We start from the raw sequence: 21,170 nt of genomic DNA on the forward strand, positions 1-21,170 counted from the left end.
CAATGACACATTAAAAACGTGCATACATGTGTAGGGAGACATGGGCACACATGATGTGACATCCATTGTCCAACACAGCTGAGTATGGGCGTCTTTTTAAAATAAATTCCAGATACTGAGGAACATACATACCAGGCCACAGGTGTCAGATGTGACTATGGAAAACAGGCTGTCGTGCTGGGTGGTGGTGGTGGCACACAGAGGCAGGTGGAACTCAGAGCTTGAGGCCAGCCTGGTCTACAGAGCGAGCTCCAGGACAACCAGGGCTACATAGAGAAAACCTGCCTCGACAACCACACCAAGCCCCACTTGCAAGCAGGGCTGACGTATGTGACTGCTGGTCCTCTCTGCCCCTATGACTCCCTAGTATCCAGGGGACTCTGCACACTGCCGCCAGCAGCCATAGCGACAAAGCCAGATGCCTGAGCCACACAACCTCCCCTCAGGATCTGTCTGTGCTCACCTGCTTCACTGTGCCTTGTCTCCAAACTGACGGGACAGCAGCAGGAGACCTGTACAGATAAACGCCCGTCTGCCCCGCAACGCAGCGGGAGTGAGGCGGAAGGGCTGATTAAGCTTTTTCACGGCAGCATCGCTCCATGAAACATGTCACATTTAACCTTTCGGAAAAGTGTTTAACCTTCTTTAAAGTGAAAAGTTTAATGAGTGGGAACCTTTCAAGAAGCTGCATCAGGGGGCTGGAGAGATGGCTTGAATTTACGTGTACTTGTTGCTCCTGCAGAGGACCCAAGTTTGGTTCCCAGATCATACTTTGGTTAGCCTGTAACTAAAACTCTGGTGAGTCTGGTGCCCTCTTCTGTTTTCCTTGGGTGTTTTACACACACACACATATACACACACACACACACAAATAAAGCCAGATATGGTGGTGGCATACATCTTTAATCTCAGCGCAGCACATGGGGTCACAGGCAGGTGGCTCTCTGAGAGTCCCAAGCCAGCCTGGTCTACACAGTGAGTTCCAGGTCAGCCAGGGCTATCTATCTCAAAAAATAAAAAAATAATAAAATAAATCTTTAAAAAGAGGATGTTCCGCCACACAGTGACGCTGTCGTTTTTCGTGAGCGCGTGTAAACCCTGAAGACATGGACTTCTCCTCCACCTTGCAGGCTCTTTATTACAAGGGTGCAGGAAAGCACTCTAGAAAAAGGAAATTCTGATGTGTCGAGCAGAGTCCAGGTAGAGCAACTGCAGGAAGGCTGGGGGTCTTTCTTCCCACGGCTGGTCACTTCCAGGTTGTGAGGACATTTCTCCCAGAGTCTCTTGAACGGCCTGCTCTGGGCCCCACTGGCTGCCCTGGGCGGCTTCTGAGCTCTCTATCAGCCCCATCACCCTGGGCCAGCTCCTCATCGTACCTGCAACAGATCACTGGAGAATCATACGGAGGTCTTGTTCAGGTATGGTGACACAGAGTGGCCCCTGGGCTGCTGCAGAACAAACATATTCCTGGAAAGAGCCAACGAGTCCCAGATCCTCCACTGAATACAAACAAGACCACAGAGCCTGTGAGAGAAACCTGGTTAAACTGCCATTGTGGACAGTCTGCCCGTCCTAGGCAGATGACTTTCTAACAGGCGTCCAGGCAGAACACGGCACTAACCTCAGAGGAGCTGTGAATGAGAAATGCATCAGCCCAGGGTAGGGAGGGAGGGAGCAGCCCCTGCATGCAGTCACTCCACACACCCTGTGGTGTAGGGCCTAATCAGACAGGGAACCAGTGTCAGCTCAATGGACTGCCAGAAAGGGCTGGGCTGGGCTGGAACTCCCCCATCATGATGTCACTGTCCTCCCATGGCCTGTGTTCCACTTGATGTGTGTACCTCGGCTCTGTGCAGGGCTGAGGAACAGCCTGGACATCACACCTCAAGAACTGGATATAGGCTCGGTGTCTGTTAGTAGGGCTCCTTCCTTGGGGCTCCTGAGAGGGGTGAACATGCTACCCAGAAGAGACTGCCTCTCCTCACGATGACTTCCTACCACCTTCTGGCTCCAAATTCAGATGTGGCAGAGGGAGGGTTAACGTTGGGCCTGACTCCTAATCCAAGGCTTCGCCTGCAGTTGAGCTGTAAGAAAAGCAGCTCGGGACACTTAAAAAATTTAAACTGCAGTTTATTTACTTGTTGGGGAGGGCTTTGTTTGTTACATGGCGGTCAGAGAACAGCTTGCAGGCACGGGTTCTCTCCTACCATGAGGGTCCTGGGAATAGAACTTAGGTCATCGGATTTGGTGGCAAACCCCTTTGTTTGCTGAGCCATCGTGCTGGCACCTAATTTTTTTTATTACATCGGCTGATGATCGATTGATTGAGGGCATACGTGTGCCAAGGTATAGAGGTCAGGGGGAAGTCTGTGGAAGACAGATCTGTCCTTCTACCATGTAGGCTCCAGGGATCAAACTTAGGTTGTCAAACTTGGCAGCGAATGCCTTTCCCTGCTCTGGTGGTTTGAATGAAAATGGCCCCCAGAGGCTCATAGGGAGTGGCACTATTAGGAGGTGTGGCCTTGTTGGAGGAAGTGTGTCACTGGGGGTGGCTTTGAGGTTTTGAGTGCTCAAGTCAGGCCTAATGTCCCATCCTCTTCCTATTGTCTGCCAATCTGGAGGTAGAATCTCAGCTCCTGCTCCAGCACCATGTCTGCCTGCATGCTGCCATGACAACAACAGACTGAACCTCTGAACTGCAAGCCAGCCCCAGTTAAATGCTGTCCGTTCTAAGAGTTGCCATGTCATGGTGTCTCTTCACAGCAACAGAAAAACAAACTAAGATACCTGCGAAGCCATCTTTCTGGTCCTCTGGTCTTTTTAGGTCTTACTAGGTAGCCCTGGCTGTCAATGAACTTGCCATGTAGACCAGGATGGCCTCAAACTTACAGAGATCCACCTGCCTCTGCCTCCTGAGTATAGGGATTAAAGGCATTCACTACCATGTCTGGCTTGTTTCTGGCCATTTTAAAGTGCTTAAAGTCTAGCCAGGCATGGTGGTGCACAGTTTTAATCCTAGCACTTGGAAGGAAGAGGCAGGTCTCTGAGTTTCAAGAGAAACTGTTTTGAAAAACCAAAAAATAAAATGTTTTCTTAGATATTGGCTCACTGCCATTTTTCCTGAGGACCCTGAGTTATGTGCAGACAATTGCACTAAGCAAACAGGTACCAAGATGCTTTGCTGTGGCAGAAGCTGATTTTTCCTGACTTGTGTTCTGGTCTAGAGCCAGACTCTATGGGTGGATTGGGGCGTTAGAGATTCCTCTGGTAGATGAACACTCTCCAAATGGTGCCTATGGTGGTGCCTACACTACAGGGAGTGCCATAGTTAATGTGCTGACAGCTTTCCTCTCAGCCGAGGCTGTGCTTGGCTCTGGTGTGAACTGTCACAACTGCTTCAGCACATGGATGTGTGCTGCGGGAGAACTGTTCACACTGTACTCTGCTGTGCCAATAAAGTTGCCTAGAATCAAGGATGGAGTCAGAGACTGGTTGACCGGGATTAGCCATAGAGATGTTGGAGGACTGAGGAAGTCAGAAAGACAGGGACAAGAAGAGAGAAACAGGGGCTGAGGGGATTTCTGAGGCTTCTGGATCAGGAAAACATGGAGAGTAGGGTCAGTTGACCATCCCTCTGCTGTTCCTTGGATTTATCAGGTTTTTATCTCAATTTCTGACTCCCGAGTTTTTATGAATACTAGAAAAATTTAGGCAAATGCAATACATGGCGCCCAACATGGGGCCCTAGATCACACCTAGGTAGGTGGCAAGGCCACAACAGCCACACCGGCTCACACCCACTGCTGCCAGTTGGCTTTGTCATTCAGGCCACTAGCACACTGTGCCCCTTAGCTCTGTTGCTGCACAAGTGGCTATCTTCAGCCCTGCCATGCACTGCCAGTGATGTGGCACAATCATAGCCAACAGGGGTCTCCTTGCATTTCCTGGGCAGCCAACCGCCACCACTGCCACTTTTGGAAGGCATCTTGGTTCTCTCCCATGCTGTGTATCAGTCGTGCATGTTTCTCCTACAGCTCAGCCCTCTCCCTGCATGTCTCCCCCTCTACACCATACATGAGCAGCCACAATGGCCCCTGGTCCAGGCATGCAATTAGCATGGTTGGGGCACCCCGGCATCTGTCCTGCCTGCTGACATAGTTGAACACGAAACATCATCACTACAACTGATTACACCCACATAGCTCTGCCTACTCTGCCAGTGTCAGCAGGACTGGGGAGATACCTGGAAATTCTTAAAAGGGAAATTAGAATTTTTTTCAAGGCAGGGTTTCTCTGTAGCTTTGGAGCCTATCCTGGAACTAGCTCTTGTAGACCAGGCTGGCCTCAAACTCAGAGATTTGCCTGTCTCTGCCTCCCAAGTGTTGGGATTAAAGGAATGTGCCACCACTGCCCAGCTGAAATTAGATTTTTTAAAAAAGGGATGAGGGAGGTAGAATCTTTCCCATGTTAAGAATTGGAAATTTCACAATGCAGGGAGCTAGGACCATGTTTAGTGCTACTATGTCTTGCGAGTGGAATAAATAAATAAATAAATGAAGGGATAAAACACTTAGCTGGGATTGACATAATAACAATTTTAATTACTATCAAGTTGGTAATTCATATTTTATCCCTAAAATGGTTTGATAACTGTGCCAAATATGAAAAATTGGCTGATAAGATACAAACCTTAGTTAGGCAGTGGTGATGCATGCCTGTAATCCAAGCATTCAAGAGGCAGAGAGAGGCAGGGGGATCTCTGTGAGTTCAAGGCCAGTCTGGTCTACAGAGTGAGTTCCAAGACAGGCTCCAAAAATAGAGATACTCTGTCTCGAAAAAACAAACAAACAAAACAAAACAAAAAGATAGAAACCTTAGAAAGACTTACTAATAAGATAAGATGTAAGCCTCAGAAAGACTTATTAATGATAATACTAAGAATTCAACTAATACAAGCCATAGACTTACTAATGATAATTTGATTGATAAGATAAAAACCTTAGAAAGACCTACCAATTAAAATAAGACAAATAATCAGACACAGACAGAAGAACTTAGAGCAGAACCTACCACACCATTGCATTATGAAATTGAAGAGGAGTGGACCTAGGTTATTAGAAAACCAACTTTAGTTTATCCAGTTACAAGAATGACCACCAGCCGGGCAGTGGTGGTGCACACCTTTAATCCCAGCACTCGGGAGGCAGAGGCAGGCGGATCTCTGAGTTCGAGGCCAGCCTGTTCCAAGACAGTTCCAAGAGCTAGTTCCAGGACAGGCTCTAAAAACTACAAGGAAACCCTGTCTCGAAAAAACAACAACAACAAAAAAAAACAAGAATGACCACCAGACAATAGGATTCTCCAAGGCTATGCACGTTAATTGGAATCCTGGAGAAATTTTAGATTTGAAAACATTTAAAGAAGTAGTCAATGACATGTATTAAAGAACCTCCATATAGAGTTTACTTTCAATGTGGCAAAGCTAGTCACTGGGCAAGAAACTGCCCTTGTCTAGACTGATGACAGTATATGCGTCCAAATTGGACAAGCAGTACACAAAAGAAGGCAACTGCCAAACTTTGCCAAGACAAGGTAGGACAGTCCTTCAAAAATCCTGCTTCAAAAAAAAGTCTGGAAAATATTCTAGGCCCATAGGTCAAAGATGGATGCCCTGATGTTGTAGTGGAAACTCGGGGTGACAGTCCAGGTAGCCAGATGCCTCTGATGTTTCTTTTTTTTTTAGATTTATTTATTTATTATGTATACAACATTCCTTCCCTGTATGCTTGCATGCCAGAAGAGGGCACCAGATCTCATTATAGATGGTTGTGAGCTACCATGTGGTTGCTGGGAATTGAACTCAGGACCTCTGGAAGAGCAGTCAGTGCTCTTAACCTCTGAGCCATCTCTCCAGCCCGCCTCTGATGTTTCTTAGCTTTAGAAGTTGCTTGATCTGCACTTCCAGTTTAATTAGGTAATATTATATCCTTCTTGGGTCTCTGACAGGTTTTTTTTTTTTTTGTTATTGTTTTTTGAGATGGGTTTTTCTGTGTAACAGCCCTGGCTGTCCTGGAAGTTCTTCTGTAGACCAGGCTAACCTTGAACTCACAGAGATCCACCTACCTCTGCCTCCCAAGTACTGCATTACCACCACCTGACAAAGATAATTATATTAGATAATTATAGTTAACAGTCTTCTGTAGATTTGTTAGAAAGTAAATCAGATACAAAACTTTAGATTCAAAAGGACAGGATAGATAATGGAGTATTTTCTTTGAATTTGCCAAACACTAATGGACTAGACATTGTGAATATATATATATAAAATTACCACCTGGCTAGTGATTCTTTTCTATCTCTGTTCCACCGACTTAACACTTTTCTAATCCTTATGCCCTACCCTGGTAAGTGGTATCCATGTTGAAGCATGGTCCCCCACAGCACCTCACTCTCAGGAAGCTACACAGGTGGAGATAGGGTACAAGCCCCATACCATGTGCACCCTGCCCCTAGCACCTCAGCAGCCTGTACAGGGGCCAGGCAGTGGGGCTCAGACCTGGCATGAGGTGGATGCTTCGTAAGTATCGGCTTGCAGGACAGACTCAAACCACTTTTCTGTCTCTTCAATAGCTACCCCTCACAGCAACAACAAGTAGACACGCTGCCCAAGAATAGTGAGCCCCCATACACCCGGAATAGCCAAAGGGCACCTCAGCACACCCTGGGCTAGAACACAGGACCCTTGCAGAGCCACACGCAGACTTACAGGATTTCATAGTTGCCTAGGACTTCCTTGGGGGGAGACTTGTTCCATTTGCAGTCAGGAATCTCACCGTTGGGGACCGCAATGTTGAGGGTGTCATTAATCAGGTTGTACTTAAGGATTCGATCATTGGCGGTGCTGGAGGTGAGAGATGGGGATGCATTGACCTACAAGAAGAGAAACACACGTCCTTCACTGCGGCGCCTCCTCCTCTGGAATGAGAGGTGCAGGAGCCAGTGTGGGCCACGCACTCCAGGCTCTTGTCATCACACCTGCCAAGCACCTCACACAGAAAGCTGTCAAGACTTAGCTGTCGACTTGACAAGCCCTACAGCTGCGTGGTGATGAACTGCTTAGATCAGACTGATCTGTGGGCACATCTGTGAGGCATTTTCTTTTCCTTAGACTTTTTTCTTTACGCATTGATTTATTTTTGTGTGTGATGCGTGTGCATTTGTGTGGGCACACACGTGTTACAGTGCATGTGTGGCGGTCAGTGGACCACCTGTGGGAGCTGGTGCTCCACTTCCACCATGGGGGTCCTGGAAATCAAACTCGGTTGTCAGGCGAGTGCCCAAATACCCACTGAGCCATCTTGTTGGCCCTGTGAAGCATTTTCTTCAGAATGCCTATCTATGTAGGAGAGCCCAGCCCAAGGTGGGCAGTGCAATCCCTGGGCAGGTGGGCCTGGGCTGTGTATGAAAGGCAGGGAAGGAAGCCAGCAATCAGTGTTCCTCCATGGTCTCTGCTCCAGTTCCTGCCTTGGCTTCCCTGGATGATAGACCATAGCCTGCAAGCCAAGTAAACCCTTTCCTCCCCAAAGCTGTGTGCTTTTTTTTTTTTTAAGATTTTTTTTTAATGTTTTGTGTATGGGTGTTTTGCCTGGTATGTCTGAGCACCTCCTGTGTGCAGTGCCCATGGAGGTCAGAAGAGGGTGTTGGATGCCCTGGAACTGGAGTTCTAGACGGTTGTGAGCTGCCATGTAGATGCTGGGAATTGAACCTGGTCCTCCGGAGGAGCAGTCACTGCTCTAACCACTGAGCCACCTCTCCAGCCTCCTCCCAAGTTACTTTTGATCAGTGCTTTGTTTTGGGTTTGTTTTTCTTTGTTGTTGTTTTATTTTTTGTTTTTTTTAAAGACAGGGTTTCTTTGTGTAGCCTTGGCTGTCCTGGGTCTAGCTCTGTAGATCAGGCTGGTCTCGAACTCACAGAGATCTACCAGTCTCTGCCTCCCAAAAGTTGGGATTAAAGGCGTGGGCTACCTCCACCTGGCTTAATTGGTGTTTTATTGCAACAGAGAAGAAAATGATAGAAGCATCATGTGATCTGTTTCTAGTGGTTGTTAGATGAACCATAAATAATAAATAATAAAGGATCACAATTGCCTATTAACTCCAGCTCCAGGGGAGTCTGATGCCCTCCTCTGGCCTCTACAGACACCTGCATTCATGTGCACATCATCGCCCCATCACTGAACCCTCCAATCCCCAACACACACACACACAATTAAAAATAAAACAAACCTTTGAGAGAAATAATAGCTACAACTAGGATCTCAGTTCATCAAGAGAAATGTGACTTCCATTCAAGTTACTGTATTTAAGAGGCAGGAAGCCGCCACCTGTAACCCCAGCACCTGGAAGCCTGACATAGAAGGACCATGAGTTTGAAACCAGCTACACAAGACACTGTTCTCAAAAGAAAAGAAAGGAAGGGTTGGGGTAAGGAGTGAGGGAAAAATTACATCTCCCCCCATCCCTACTCCAGCAGTATTGGCAGGGTCTCATTACAGAGGAGTTTGTTCTAGATAACTTGATTACCACAAGCTGAACACCACACTGAGGTTCCCTTGACTTTCCCTGTAGGAGGCCAAGCTCTGCTCTTCACACTCACAAGAATCCTAGGCTTCCGGGCCTCAAGTGCAACTGAAAGGCCTGAGCTGTGCGCCTCCAAAGGGACTCGCTGAGAGGGCAGGTGTCCCGAGTGACACAGAGTGAGACGACACCGTGGGGGCTCCTGCATGCTTAGGGCATCTTCCCTCCTCGTCCTCCTGGCAACTGTGGCCTCAGACAGGGGCACCAGCGCCCGCCTCTCTACAAAGGCTGTGATAGTTGGTCTCTAGCAACCTGACGGGGTTTGCAGTCACCTAGGAGACACACCTCAGAGTAACTTTGTGTGTGGGGGGGTGTTTCCAGAGAGGTTTAACTTAGGAAGGAAGACCCACCCTGACTGTGGGTGGCACTGTCCCATGGACGGGCCCCGGGCTGGAGGAAAAAGGAACCCAGTGGTGTACCAAGCGTTCCTCTCGCTCTGCTTCAACTCTGGCCATATGTGACCTCACACATCTTCCGCCATGCTTTCCCACCATGATGTACTGCACGCTCAAACCATGTACCAAATCAAACTCCCCTGGATTTGATTGTCGAGTATTTGATCAGAGTGTCGAGAGAAGTAACTGATACAGCGGTTAGGCCAGGAAAAAACCCTGCTGTGTGGCAGGCTGTGTCCATCCCATCCACTATAGACTGGCCACCATGAGACCCTCCTCAACAGGGAGATGGAATCACTTCCAAATTACGCCTTAACACACACAAGAGAACAGTCAGAATGTGCCCCTCTCCCATGGCACTGATGGCCAAGGTGTCAGGGTGGTGAGTTACCTCAATCAGCCAGGGCTTCAACTTGTCATCGATGATGATGTCGTAGCCGTAGCATTCAAAGCAGTGCTTATCGTTGTTCATCACCGGCTGTGGGGTGACCAACAGGTTATAAAATCACATCCTGCTGGGCAGCCTTCAATCCTAGCACTAGGGAGGCAGAGGCAGGTGGATCTCTGTGAGTTCAAAGCCAGCCTGGTCTACATAATGAGTTCCAGGACAACCAGGGCTACACCAAGAAACTCTATCTAATAAAATACAAAAATAATAAACAAACAAACAAATAAATAAAGTCATCCTCAGAGACCAAAGGGATCTTCCTGCTGTCTTCCTGTCTTTCACACACACACACACACACACACACACACACACACACACACACGCACGCGCGCACGCACGCACGCACGCACGCACCAGGCTGCCTCTTATTCCTCTCAACCCTGTGTGTGCAACCAGGTTAAAAACCAGATTATAGACCTGTTTCCAAGTAAGCCTATTTCCTTTCAATTTCTAGATTTCCACTGTAATTTTTAGTTCACTTGCATAAAGTTTCCATGTGTAGAGCAAAGGAGCGGGGGCTGGAGAAATGGCTCAGAGCACTTACTGCTCTTCCAGAGAACCCTAGTTCAGTTCCTGGAACCCATATCAGGCAGCTCACAACCGTCTGTAACTCCAGCTTCAGGGGAGCCAATGCTTCTGGCCTCTGTGGGCACCCATACTCACCGACATGCAGACACACACACACACACACACACACACACACCCCTACACATAATCAAACAAAACAAAAATCCTGCTTACTTCAAAATCTTGAGAACTGCCACCCAGTCAGAGAGTCAAAGAACAGACACTAGACTACAGCAGGCTCGCAGAGGGCCAGGAGAAGCGCCCCTTCTGTGAGGCAAATGTGCACAAGGTAGCTCTTCTTAGAGAGGAAGATGGGTGCAACCTGGGAATTCTGCATCTCTCCCATCTCCGTGGGGTTGTATCACCATCCCATGTTCCCTAGCCCTATGTCCTCAGGTCCCACACAAGTGGGTGAGTCTGTCAGTGGCTAGGTCAGTAGCAGAGGGTGAGCTGAAACTCTGGGTCCTGCAAGAGACCTCAGCAGTGAGTTGGCTGCCTTCCTGTTCCTTCTGAGAGAGGGCAGGGGAGACAAGGCGACTGGCTTTGGCCTTTTCCTCTGTTCTTAGCTCTGGAGTCAGAGCCCCCATTTTCTTGTGGGTTATAGGGGAAGCCAAGACACCTCAGAGACACCATCTATGAAGTCCTGAAGATGGGGCCCAGCACACCAGTGCTTATTCCTATCACTCAAAAATAGAAATGCACCTGCCTGAAAACCGCAACCCAGCAACAAATCAAAAACCCGCAGTTTGGAACAAAGAAGCAGGCTGCTTCCAGCTATTACTCTTTTTCAAAGATATAAGTGGGGGGGACAGTTCCACAAGGGGCAGCGGTCAATGAGGACAAGTACAGGCTATCAAATTTCTCTCTCATGCTGCCTTTCATAGTCTTAAAGATACTTTTCATTATGCAAAAATATCTGTCACAATCACTTCAGTATAAATATGCTGCTGTTTAAAACATGTTTTCACATATTCAAAATTCTTGTGAGTTCCAGGGAGTCAAATTGAAGGATCCACCTTAAACAGGTCAGATACACCCTTCTCAATTTCCTGGTCCTAAAAATTCTGGTCCTAAAATTTTTTCTTCATAAACTTAACTTTGTCCTCGGCTCTGCCAACACCTTGCCAGGTCCAAGAGACACTGGACAGTTCCATACCACAAACCCTGGACAGGAGTAAACCAGATACCACAAGATGTGACCAGCATCCAGCTTTCTCAGGTGTCCCCCCAAAAAAACAATGCTCACAAACAAGCAGGAAGCAGTCTTGAGAACCCACCGTCCCAATTCCTTTAACCTGCTGTGCCTAACCTCCCACCTTTTTATTATAAGAAAGAGATGGGAATATTATGATCTACTAGCCTGTCCTGTCACCTGGGTACCCTGCCCCTTTAAGAGACAAGCCCTGCCCACTCGCAACCCTCCCCTTCTACCAAGGCAAGATCTCCCACCTCCTCCAGCCTGCAGTCTCTCCAGAAGAGGTAACTTCTGCATGCTCTCTCTCTCTCTCTCTCTCTCTCTCTCTCTCTTGTCTCTCTCTGCCTCTCTTCTTCCCCCTTCTCCCCTCTGCATGATGTTTCTGTCTGTCTCTCACCCCCTGCAGTCTCCCGCCAGCCAAGGTGACCCACCAAGGTTTCAGGGGACCACCACCCCTAGTAGGACTGGCTTTCTACCCTCACCCTTTTATCTTTAAAAAAGAATAACACCAGCCTTAAAGAGCCATGAAACAGCAACATCAAGCTGCCTGAAGAGAAGACTGTGCTGCAGATCCCCCCCAGGAGTATCAGCTCATGCCAATGCCCACCAAGAAGGGCTGATGGTGGATAGGCAGAGGCAGGCAATCTCTGTGAGCTCCAGACCACCCTGGTAACATTGTCCAGGCCAACCCTGGCTACACTGTGAGTCCAGCTACATGGATAAAGGAAAGAAAAAGCTGATGTCAATGGGACTCTATACTTCGGCAGCAGCTTCAAGCTCTGTGCCCATATCAGAGGCTGAGCATACGCAGAAACTGAGCCCAGTCCCTTCCCCAAACTGCTTCAGCCCCTGGCTGACACATGGGCAGGATGAGTGATGAAGCACTCCAGGCTACAGGACACTTCCTGAGGACCACTGCTTAGACCAGGGCCCCCCACTGACCTCTCGGGGGTGGGGGGTGGGGGAGGCCCTTGCCCTATCCCCAAGCTGTCACTCACTGCCACGGCCTTGAGAGACTGCACGATGATCCAGTGTATTTCGTCAAACAGCTTGCTCGTCACCTCTCGGCCTCGGGTGCTCTCCAGGTAGAGTCGCAGGTTGTTGACAGTCCACTTTCCACCATGGATGTGGTTGTAGTCATCCTGGTGAGGGAGGGAGGGAGGGAGGGAGGGAGGAGGGACGGAGGAGGAAAAGTGGCCTTGAGCAGGCAGCCTGGAGGAATTCAGCCGATAACTGAGTGCCCCCTGGGTATGAACAGCTACCCTGCAGCAAGAGGGAGGGGACCCTGCCCAGGGCAGTCTGTACTATCTACTACACACACTGTTAGATGTTCAACTCCCGACTAACCTAAAAGCAACTCTTTCTACTCAGTAGCCCTTCCAAACCAAGGTACTCATCCCTCCCTCCCTCCCCAGAAGCTGCTCTAAGTTACTGTTTTTGGTCATGGTGCTTCATCACAGCAATGGTGACCCTAACTAGGAAGGATATGGATGCTAATAGTTCCAGTCCTTGGGAGACTGAGGCAGGAGGACAACCTGGGCTACTTAGCAAGAGTCAATCTCAAAAAAATGAAACAAAGGGCTGGAGAGACAGCTCAGAGGTTAAGAGCATTGCCTGCTCTCCCAAAGGTCCTGAGTTCAATTCCCAGCAACTACATGGTGGCTCACAATCATCTATAATGAGGTCTGGTGCCCTCTTCTGGCCTGCAGGCATACTCACAGAGAGAATGTTGTATACATAATAAATAAATAAATATTTTAAAAAATGAAACAAAGAGGGCTGGGCACGGTGGCGCACTCCTTTAACCCTAGCACTCTGGAGGCAGAGCAGGTGGAGCTCTATGAGTTCTAGGCCAGCCTGGTCTACATAGGATAGTCAAGGTAAGACTTTCTCTCAAAAAACAACACAAAAAACCCAAAACAACAACAAAAAAACCCAAAACCCAACAATAATAACAAAAACATGAAAATGCCTAAATCAGTAATGCAAAATTTTAAGAACAAGAGATAAAAAGGAGGAAGGGTTTTGAGGGATGAAGTATCTCCAGCAATATGTCACCTTGCACAGATGTGGATGTGAAAAGCAAGCATGTCTCCTGGTCCTTGGTCCCCTAAGAACACCTCAACCCAGTAGTCTACAGGTGTCTTGGCCCAGGCCTGGCTTGCTCTTCCTTCTCTGCCTGCTAAGCCTGTGCTTTCAAGGCCTGCAGTAACCACGATCCATCCCCTTGCTTGTGAGCCTGCACAGCACAGAGGCTCCTGGGCCACACTGACTCTCACCAAAAGGGACTGCCTTACAGTGCTCAGGGTAAGAGCTGTTCTCTTTCTAATTCTAGAAATTCTAGCCACGTAAAACTTGCCCACAAAGCTCAAGCTGCGCTTTCAAAAAAGGAAGTGCTTTGTCATTCAAAAACACTGCACAAAGCAACACACCACACACACACACACACACGCACGCACACACACACACACACACACAGACAGACACTATGATGTTCAATGGGTTAGATGAACTGGATACATTTTCACTCATACATACACACTAGAAAAAACAGTAACAGGCTGGGTAGTGGCGGTACACACTTTAATCCCAGCACTCAGGAGGCAGAGGCAGGTGAATCTCTGACTTTGAGGCCAGCCTGGTCTACAGAGGGAGTTCCAGGACAGCCAAGGCTACACGGAGAAACAATGTCTTGAAATACCAACCAACCAAACAAACAAAAGAAATAATAATAGTAAAAGACAGGTTTAGACCGGGTCTGTTGGTACCGGTCTATAGCTCTAGCTACTCAGAAACCCAGGGAGGGGGAAATCACAAGTCAAGACCTGCTACAGTCTGAGTTTAAGGTCAGCCTGAGTAACTTAGTGAGACATTGTCTCAGAGTAAAAAAGCAAGAACAGGCTAGGAGTCTGGAAATATAGCTCAGTGGTAGAGGGATTACCCAACATGCACCAGTGCACCAGGCCCTAAGGCCAATTTCAGCATTGCTGGTGGCCACGTCACAAGAACAGCAGTTGGCAATTGAAGTTCAAGGTGTCCACCAGGAGGAAAACTCTCTAATGGATGAACCTTGTTAAGCAAGGCTACGAGGCTACAAACTCCGGAATGTTGCTTCTGTTGTGCCTTTACATGTTGATGCTACAATGTTTCCCTGGTATCTGGAATGGTGTGAGTGGATGTGGAGAGACCCTCCCAACTTCCTGTACAGTAGTGTGTTTATCTCATAGAAAAATCCCAATTTACTGGGCATTTTTATCTGTGCATTGTCAAGATGACCCATCCCTAAGCTGTACTTTCTGACAGTTATGATGATTGCTTATACACAGTTTTGATGAACAGTAATAATAAATGCGAGGATATGTTTCACAGCCAAGGCCTATGAGTTCCACTTAAGGAGCTGCTTTAGATCACGGCTCGGGTTAACGATTAAGGTAAACTGACTTTCCCTAGGAGCCAGGCTGGCTCTAATTTTCTTAATGCTGAAAAGATGCAGCCGCAGGTTTTGGTGTACACCATTAGCAACAACAAAGCTTTAAAGTAACTTTAAGTTAGACCAGATGCGTTGTTAATAGTTTTTTTAAAATAAACAACCCTAGAAGAATGATCTTAAATTTATAAGGGCTCATGGTTGAGCTGTCTGATTTGGTGGGCTAGGGATGAAAGCGCAAAGTAGCCCGATTGCTCTGCATACTTTCCTTGCTTGGGCTGGCTGACAACCTAGGACAATGATTAATTCTCTACACTGATTCCTGACCTCACTTTTCTGTATGTACCCTGAAGACTCAAAGCTCAGCTGACTGTTTTTTTATGTATAAAAATGTTGGGTCCTGGAACTGCACAGGTGACAGGGAGCAGAGAACCGAGGTCTAGAGACAGAAACAAGTTTTGTTCGGCAACGCCGCGGCGAGAGAAGTTCTGGCTGGCCAGGGCTACAGAGACTAACTTGACTCTCCAGCCCCGAGAAAGGGCTCCAAGTTTCTTTTCGTGGTCAAGAGTTACACACAGGGAGAACGTACATTTTGAGATTTAAAGCTCACGGTGTCACCGTTTCTTGGGAGTGCTGACTTGAGCTGATGCTGAAAGGTTTACAGTAGCCTGAACTAGAGGATTTATGACACCCCGAGTGTCTCTCTGTCCGAGACTGGGCACTCTCTGGGCACCTAAGGAACCCAAAGAGAATCTGGCATTTACAATTCCTGATTACAGGGTGACAGTTCAAAGTGTTTACATAGTTGTGAATCAGTTTAAATTGCCTTTTCTCTGCCTGGGAAAACGCAGGGCAGAAGACCGAAGCAGCTAATACATTCTAGGTTGCAAGTACACAATTTTCTCATTTTCATGTGCTTTCCAGCAGTTTAGGTTTGTGATTTCTTCAACATTTCTTTAAAGATTACCTCTCAAGACAGATAATGAAGAGACTGAGTCCTTCTTTATAACCGCAATTTGCAGCCTGCCAGTGAAGGAGCTGATTAAGAAAACATTCTCCTGCCTTGCTCTGTGACAAGTTACTTAGCTATATTGCACGGGAGTTGTTGAGATGACTCTTTTTTTTAAATCTACAATCATTCTCTTGAAAAATGAATGTAACCCCTTTGCGACGCTTGCATTGCCTAAGAGATTTTTGTTGGAGTATCTAAGATGTGGAGAAAGCGAGAACAAGAATAAAGAGAGGAACAATCAAGAGAGTGTGAGTGTCTTTTTTCCCCTAACCCCCTCAGATAGAAAAGTCTCAGTTCATGCCAACACCGTGGATTCCATTTGAGCCCTGTGAAGCCCGGAGGCTGGTCCCCCGGGTTGCGGCACAGGACAACAACCAACAGAGGTTTATCAGGACATCACCCATCTCAGGTCAAGGTCCCTTTCTTTTACTGAAGGAGAAAAGGAGCCTCCTGCATTGAGCTGACTTGCTCACGATCACAGAAGCATAAAGGTGGGGCCTGAACCTATATTCTTGTTTCTCTAAGTACCCCCACCTCTACTCCAACCCTAAGCAGGCATTTGGATAATGTGTCTGGGACAGTCATACCTGCTACTCTGGGTCCCTTCAATGTTGGGCCTCAGGCTACTGGGCTGTGAACGGCTCTCTTAGAGCTAGCATGGTCCCCTCTTGCAAATACATGAGAACGAGTACCACAAAGCCAGCCTACCTCCTGATGCACAAGGAGGCACTCACCCCGTGCTTCTGGATGGCTACATTGGTAAGGTGGACGAACATGTTGTCCAGCTCGCTGGTGCTCGGGGTGTACTTCACTGTGCAGAAACGGCAGAAGCCAAGCTTGTACCTGGGAGGGAACTCAAACTGAGACACGGGACACGAGAAAGGAAATATGCCAGTCCACTCAACAGAAGAGTGGCTGTTAGCCTCCAGTGCTTTCAGTTTCGCTGTGTAGCCCAGGCTAACCTCACACTCATGACCACCCCATCTCTACTTCCCGAGTGCTGGGATTTCAAGTGTGCACACCACACCCCACTTTCTTCAAATGTTCAAAAGAGTGGTGTTCTTATCTGTAAGATTTACAATACCTTCTAGGCCAACTGTTCTTAAACAAGAGCTACCCACCTGATACCCACCCTAAGCCAGGAATGGTGTGCCCCCCACATCACTGAGTCATTAAAACTCGAAGTAGCACTAGGAAGTGAGCCCGATGGAAGAGGGGCAAGACTCTTACATGTAGCAGCGCAGTGGGCGGTATGTGGACACCAGGACATACAGACGCAGGTCAAACTTCCTCCCACCGATGAGTAGCGGGTTATTGATATAGAGGGAGATCACGTAGGCTTCTTTTGTGGACTGAGACACGAACCTGCACATGTCAGAGAAAGTCACAATCAGATTATAAAAGCTACAAGTTTAAAGGCACAGTTTGCAAAGGAGAGGAACGCTAGCTTTCTGGCCACTGGGATGGTTTGCTTTCCTTTTTAACTAATCATTTAATGTACACGGGTGTTTTGTCTGTCTGTATGTCAGTGTACCACAAGCAGGCAGTACCCATGGGCCGACTGAGGCTACAGTTGTGAGCCGTCATGTGGCCGGGCTCAAATCTGGGTCCTCTGGAAAAGCAGCCAGTGTTCTTAACAGCTGAGCCATCTCTCCGCCCAGGTAGCTTCAATGATCAAGTCCATACAACCTAGGATCAGCTGGGAAGAGTCTCAATGAGGCACTCTCTACGTTGGCTTGTGAGCGTGTCTGTGGGTAACTGTCTTTCTTCCCCTGTGCACCCTGAGCATGCCGTGCCCGTGGAGGTCAGAAAAGGCAGCAGAGCTCCTTAACCTAGAGTTATTACATACAGTTGTTAGCAGCCATGTTGGTTCTGGGTACCTAACCCAGGTCTTCTACAAGAATAGCAAGGGCTCTTAACCCCTGAGTCATCCTTCTAGCCCTCTGTGGGGGGTCTAAATTAATTATGTGGGGGACTAAATTAATTACGTGGGAAGATGCTCTACTATGAGCAGCACCATTCCCTAGGCCAGAGGTCCTGAACTGTGTGTGAAGAAAGCCATGGAGCACAAGTAAGCAAGCGGGCATGCATATATTAATTTCTTTCCTCTCTTGACTGTGGACGCAATGTAAACAGATGTCCCACGTCCCTGCCCCCCTTGACTTTCCTGTGATGGACGTAACCTGGAACTGAGAGCTAAAATGGATTAACCTCCTGAGTTGCTTTTCATCAGTGTATTTTATCACAGCAACATAAATCAAACAGAGATAGCCATTAAAATTAGCAATCTGTATACAGTTGGGTGTGGTGATGCACTCCTTGGCATTTATCCAAAGAGCTGAAGATCTGATCTCTCTCTTCTCTCTCTCCTCTCTTTCTTTCTCTCTCTCTCTCTCTCTCTCTCTCTCTCTCTCTCTCTCTCTCTCTCTCTCTCTCTCTCTCTCTCTCTCGCACGCACGCAGGGTGATGCTTACTGCACAGCTGCCAGGACAATGCTAGCCACCAAGGCAGCCTTCAGGAGGTGAGGGGTAAACTGTCAGGAAACAAGCCAGATGACACAATGTATGCCAAGTACTTAGGGAGATGCATACAAGTGCCAGCGGCCAACCTGAAAAAGCTCCATACTGTGTGATTCTGGCCAGACGACATTCAGAAAAAGGGAAAACTAGGCAATCAGTAAGAAGAGCGACCACTGCCAGAGGATGGGCCGGCAAGGGAGGAAGGGAAACAGAGGCCATCAGCCCAGTGAAACTGCTTTGTATGACCCTGCGGGAGGTAGCAACATCATCACCCGCTGTCCAGAGACACTGAATGACTAAGTGTGAGCCTTGACATATATGATAAACTGTGTGTGCGACTCTCTTGGGGTGGGACTTGGGGTGACAAGGGAACCATGGAGGATACCTCAGCTGGAAGTCATGGCAAGAGCAGCAAGGACAGCCCCCTGGGAACCCACCCAAGGAGGATGTAATCAGACTGAAACATTCCATACAAGAAGGGGCCTCTGCCACTCTAGGGACTACTGATGGGTGCCTGCACTCCTGGGAAATTGTCATACGGTGTCCTACTGAGGCCTAGCTCCAGGCTCTCAGGCACTGCCAAGCAGGTAAGGATCCTCACAGGCAGAAGAAAGCTGGTAAACCCCGGGGCGAACTAGACTCCATCTGCTAACCAACCTGCTGCCAGCTCAGGTGCCCCTAGCAGGACACTCCTCCTCTCTCCCGGGCTTTACCCTGGTGACAGGTGACTTTACTGTTCTCGGTTCCCTTAGACACAGGCATGGACTGGACAAGTGCCTCAGTGTCACAGCTGTGCCTGCCTCAACCAGCTTGGGAACCAAGTGGCCTGCAAGGCCACTTCCCAGGACCTATACCATGGGGAAATCTGTGGTTAATGACATGTCTTCATCCACAGAGCCCTGCTGGGGTGCCACATAACAAGCACGCAGCTAGAAAAGCAGGCAAGGGCTGTCCAGGCCGTGACTGAGGGCGCTACAGGATGGCAGGTTTCAGTGAACAGGAACCGTACATGCAGTTCGGGGTTTGTCAACTCACGAGGACGTCTTGCTGTCCCGGGACCACTTTTTGATCTGTGAGAGCTTGTTGATAAGGAAGATACCCTTTCCCTGGGCTTTGCCGCAAGGCTTCATGATCCAGGTACTGGACGGGCTTTTCCGGAATTCCTCCACAAACAGGTTGTAGTCCGCGGGGAGCATGTAGGTGACCGGGACAAAGTCTGAAGTAAAGACACCCATTGCTGTAAGCAGATGCCCGCCTGAGGCCAGGGGCAGGAAAACATCGCTATGGTTCAGGGCTCCTCAGCACCCTGTCACCTCAGCCCTGAACCTACATGAGAGGACAGCTGCTGTCCTGTTCCTGTGTATACCAGGAAGGGACCCTGTTGAGCTGTGTGCACAGAAACCCCCCAGTAAGCTGTCCATTAGACAACTACCATTCCCACTTAGCAGATGGGGAAACAGGCCATAAAAGTTGCTGATCAAATTCTGCCTAGGGCCTGGAAAGATGGCTCAGTAACTAAGAACACTGGCTGTTCTTGCAGAGGATCTGGGTTCTATTCCCAGCATCCAAACAGTGGCTCACAACCATCTGTGACTCCAGTTCCAGGTGATCCAGTGCCCTCTTCTGGTCTCCATGGGCACTGCACACAGGTGGTACACATGTAGGTGGACAAAACACCCATATACAGAAAATAAAAAGAAGTAAAATCTCAAAAAAAAAAAAAAACCCTTGTTTTCATTCTGCTCTGGTGTGGGATCCTGAGCTACCAAGCAGCTAGCTTTGATCCCTAGGTAGACCAGGAACACACACCATCCCGAGTGTGGCTCAAGGGAGTAGTGGCACTGGGCACACCCTCATCCATACTAAGTTTCTCTCTCAGTAACTCTGTGGTCACAGAAACTCAAGCATCCAAAGCAAACCGTGTCCTGCCCATCCTGGAGAGACACCAGAGGTAAAACAGATGTCTACAGAACCTGCCCCAACCCACGCCCCTGGCAAAGCTGCCACCAGTGCCTCAGGGCCTTGTATTCCTGAAATGATTAACTCAGCATACTGGTTAGGTTTTGCCAACTCGATACAAACCTAGACAATCTGAGGACATCTTTTTTTTGTTTTTAATATATTTATTTTTCTTTTACGTACATTGGTGTTTTTCTTATATGTATGTCTGTGTGAGTGTCAGATCTTGGAGTTACAGACAGTTGTTAGCTACCATGTGGATGTTGGGAATTGAATCTGGGTTCTCTGGAAGAGCAGTCAGTGCTCTTAACTGCTGAGCTGTCTCTCTAGTTCTGAAAGAGAAAATCTTTTTGTTGTTTGTTTTTCTCTGTGTAGCCCTGGCTATCCTGAAACTAGCTTTGTAGACCAAGGCGGCCTCGAACTCAGAGAGCCACTTGCCTCTGCCTCCCGAGTGCTGGGATTAAAGATGTGCGCCACCACCGCCCCTGCTGGAAGAGGAAATCTTAAGAAAAAGCTTTCATTAGATTAGCCTATAGGCAAGTCTGTGGGGGTATTTTCTTGATTAATGATAGATGTGGGAGGGCCCAGCCCACCATAGGCAGTGTCATCCCTGGGCAAGTGATCCTGGATCATATAAGAAAGCAGGCTGAGCAAGCCATGGGAAGCAAACCAGTAAGTGGTGCTCTTCCATGGCCTCTACTTCAGCTCCCGCCTTGAGTTCCTGACTTCCCTCAATCATGCATTTTGTGATCTGAGAGCTGTAAATTGAAGTAACCCTTGCCTCCCTAAGATGCTTCCGGTCAGGATGTCTTTCTTTTTTTAAATATTTATTTATTTATTATATATACAACATTCCTTCCATGTATGCTTGCACACCAGAAGAAGGCACCAAATGTCATTATAGATGACTGTGATCCACTATGTGGTTGCTGGGAATTGAACTCAGGACCTCTGGAAGAGCAGCTGGTGCTCTTAACCTCTGAGCCATCTCTCCAGCTCCCCGTCTTTCTTT

At 48.1% G+C, this 21,170-nt stretch overlaps 1 protein-coding gene across 1 annotated transcript in view; it reads right to left on the reverse strand.

Annotated features, from left to right (window-relative positions):
* Positions 1–941: 941 nt before the first annotated feature.
* Ttll1 (tubulin tyrosine ligase like 1) overlaps positions 942–21,170 on the reverse strand; it is a 28,149-nt gene continuing 7,920 nt past the window's right edge. The window contains exons 5-11 of the mRNA XM_038342999.1: positions 19,235–19,415; positions 16,911–17,045; positions 16,415–16,523; positions 12,240–12,383; positions 9,423–9,509; positions 6,767–6,930; positions 942–1,376 (exon numbers count right to left, since the gene is read on the reverse strand). Coding sequence (XP_038198927.1) covers positions 1,247–1,376; positions 6,767–6,930; positions 9,423–9,509; positions 12,240–12,383; positions 16,415–16,523; positions 16,911–17,045; positions 19,235–19,415 — 950 coding nt within the window. The 3' untranslated portion in view covers positions 942–1,246. The remainder of the gene's footprint in view (positions 1,377–6,766; positions 6,931–9,422; positions 9,510–12,239; positions 12,384–16,414; positions 16,524–16,910; positions 17,046–19,234; positions 19,416–21,170) is intronic.

This window comes from Arvicola amphibius, chromosome 9 (assembly GCF_903992535.2).
Source record: "Arvicola amphibius chromosome 9, mArvAmp1.2, whole genome shotgun sequence".
In the NCBI taxonomy this organism is placed as follows: domain Eukaryota; kingdom Metazoa; phylum Chordata; class Mammalia; order Rodentia; family Cricetidae; genus Arvicola; species Arvicola amphibius.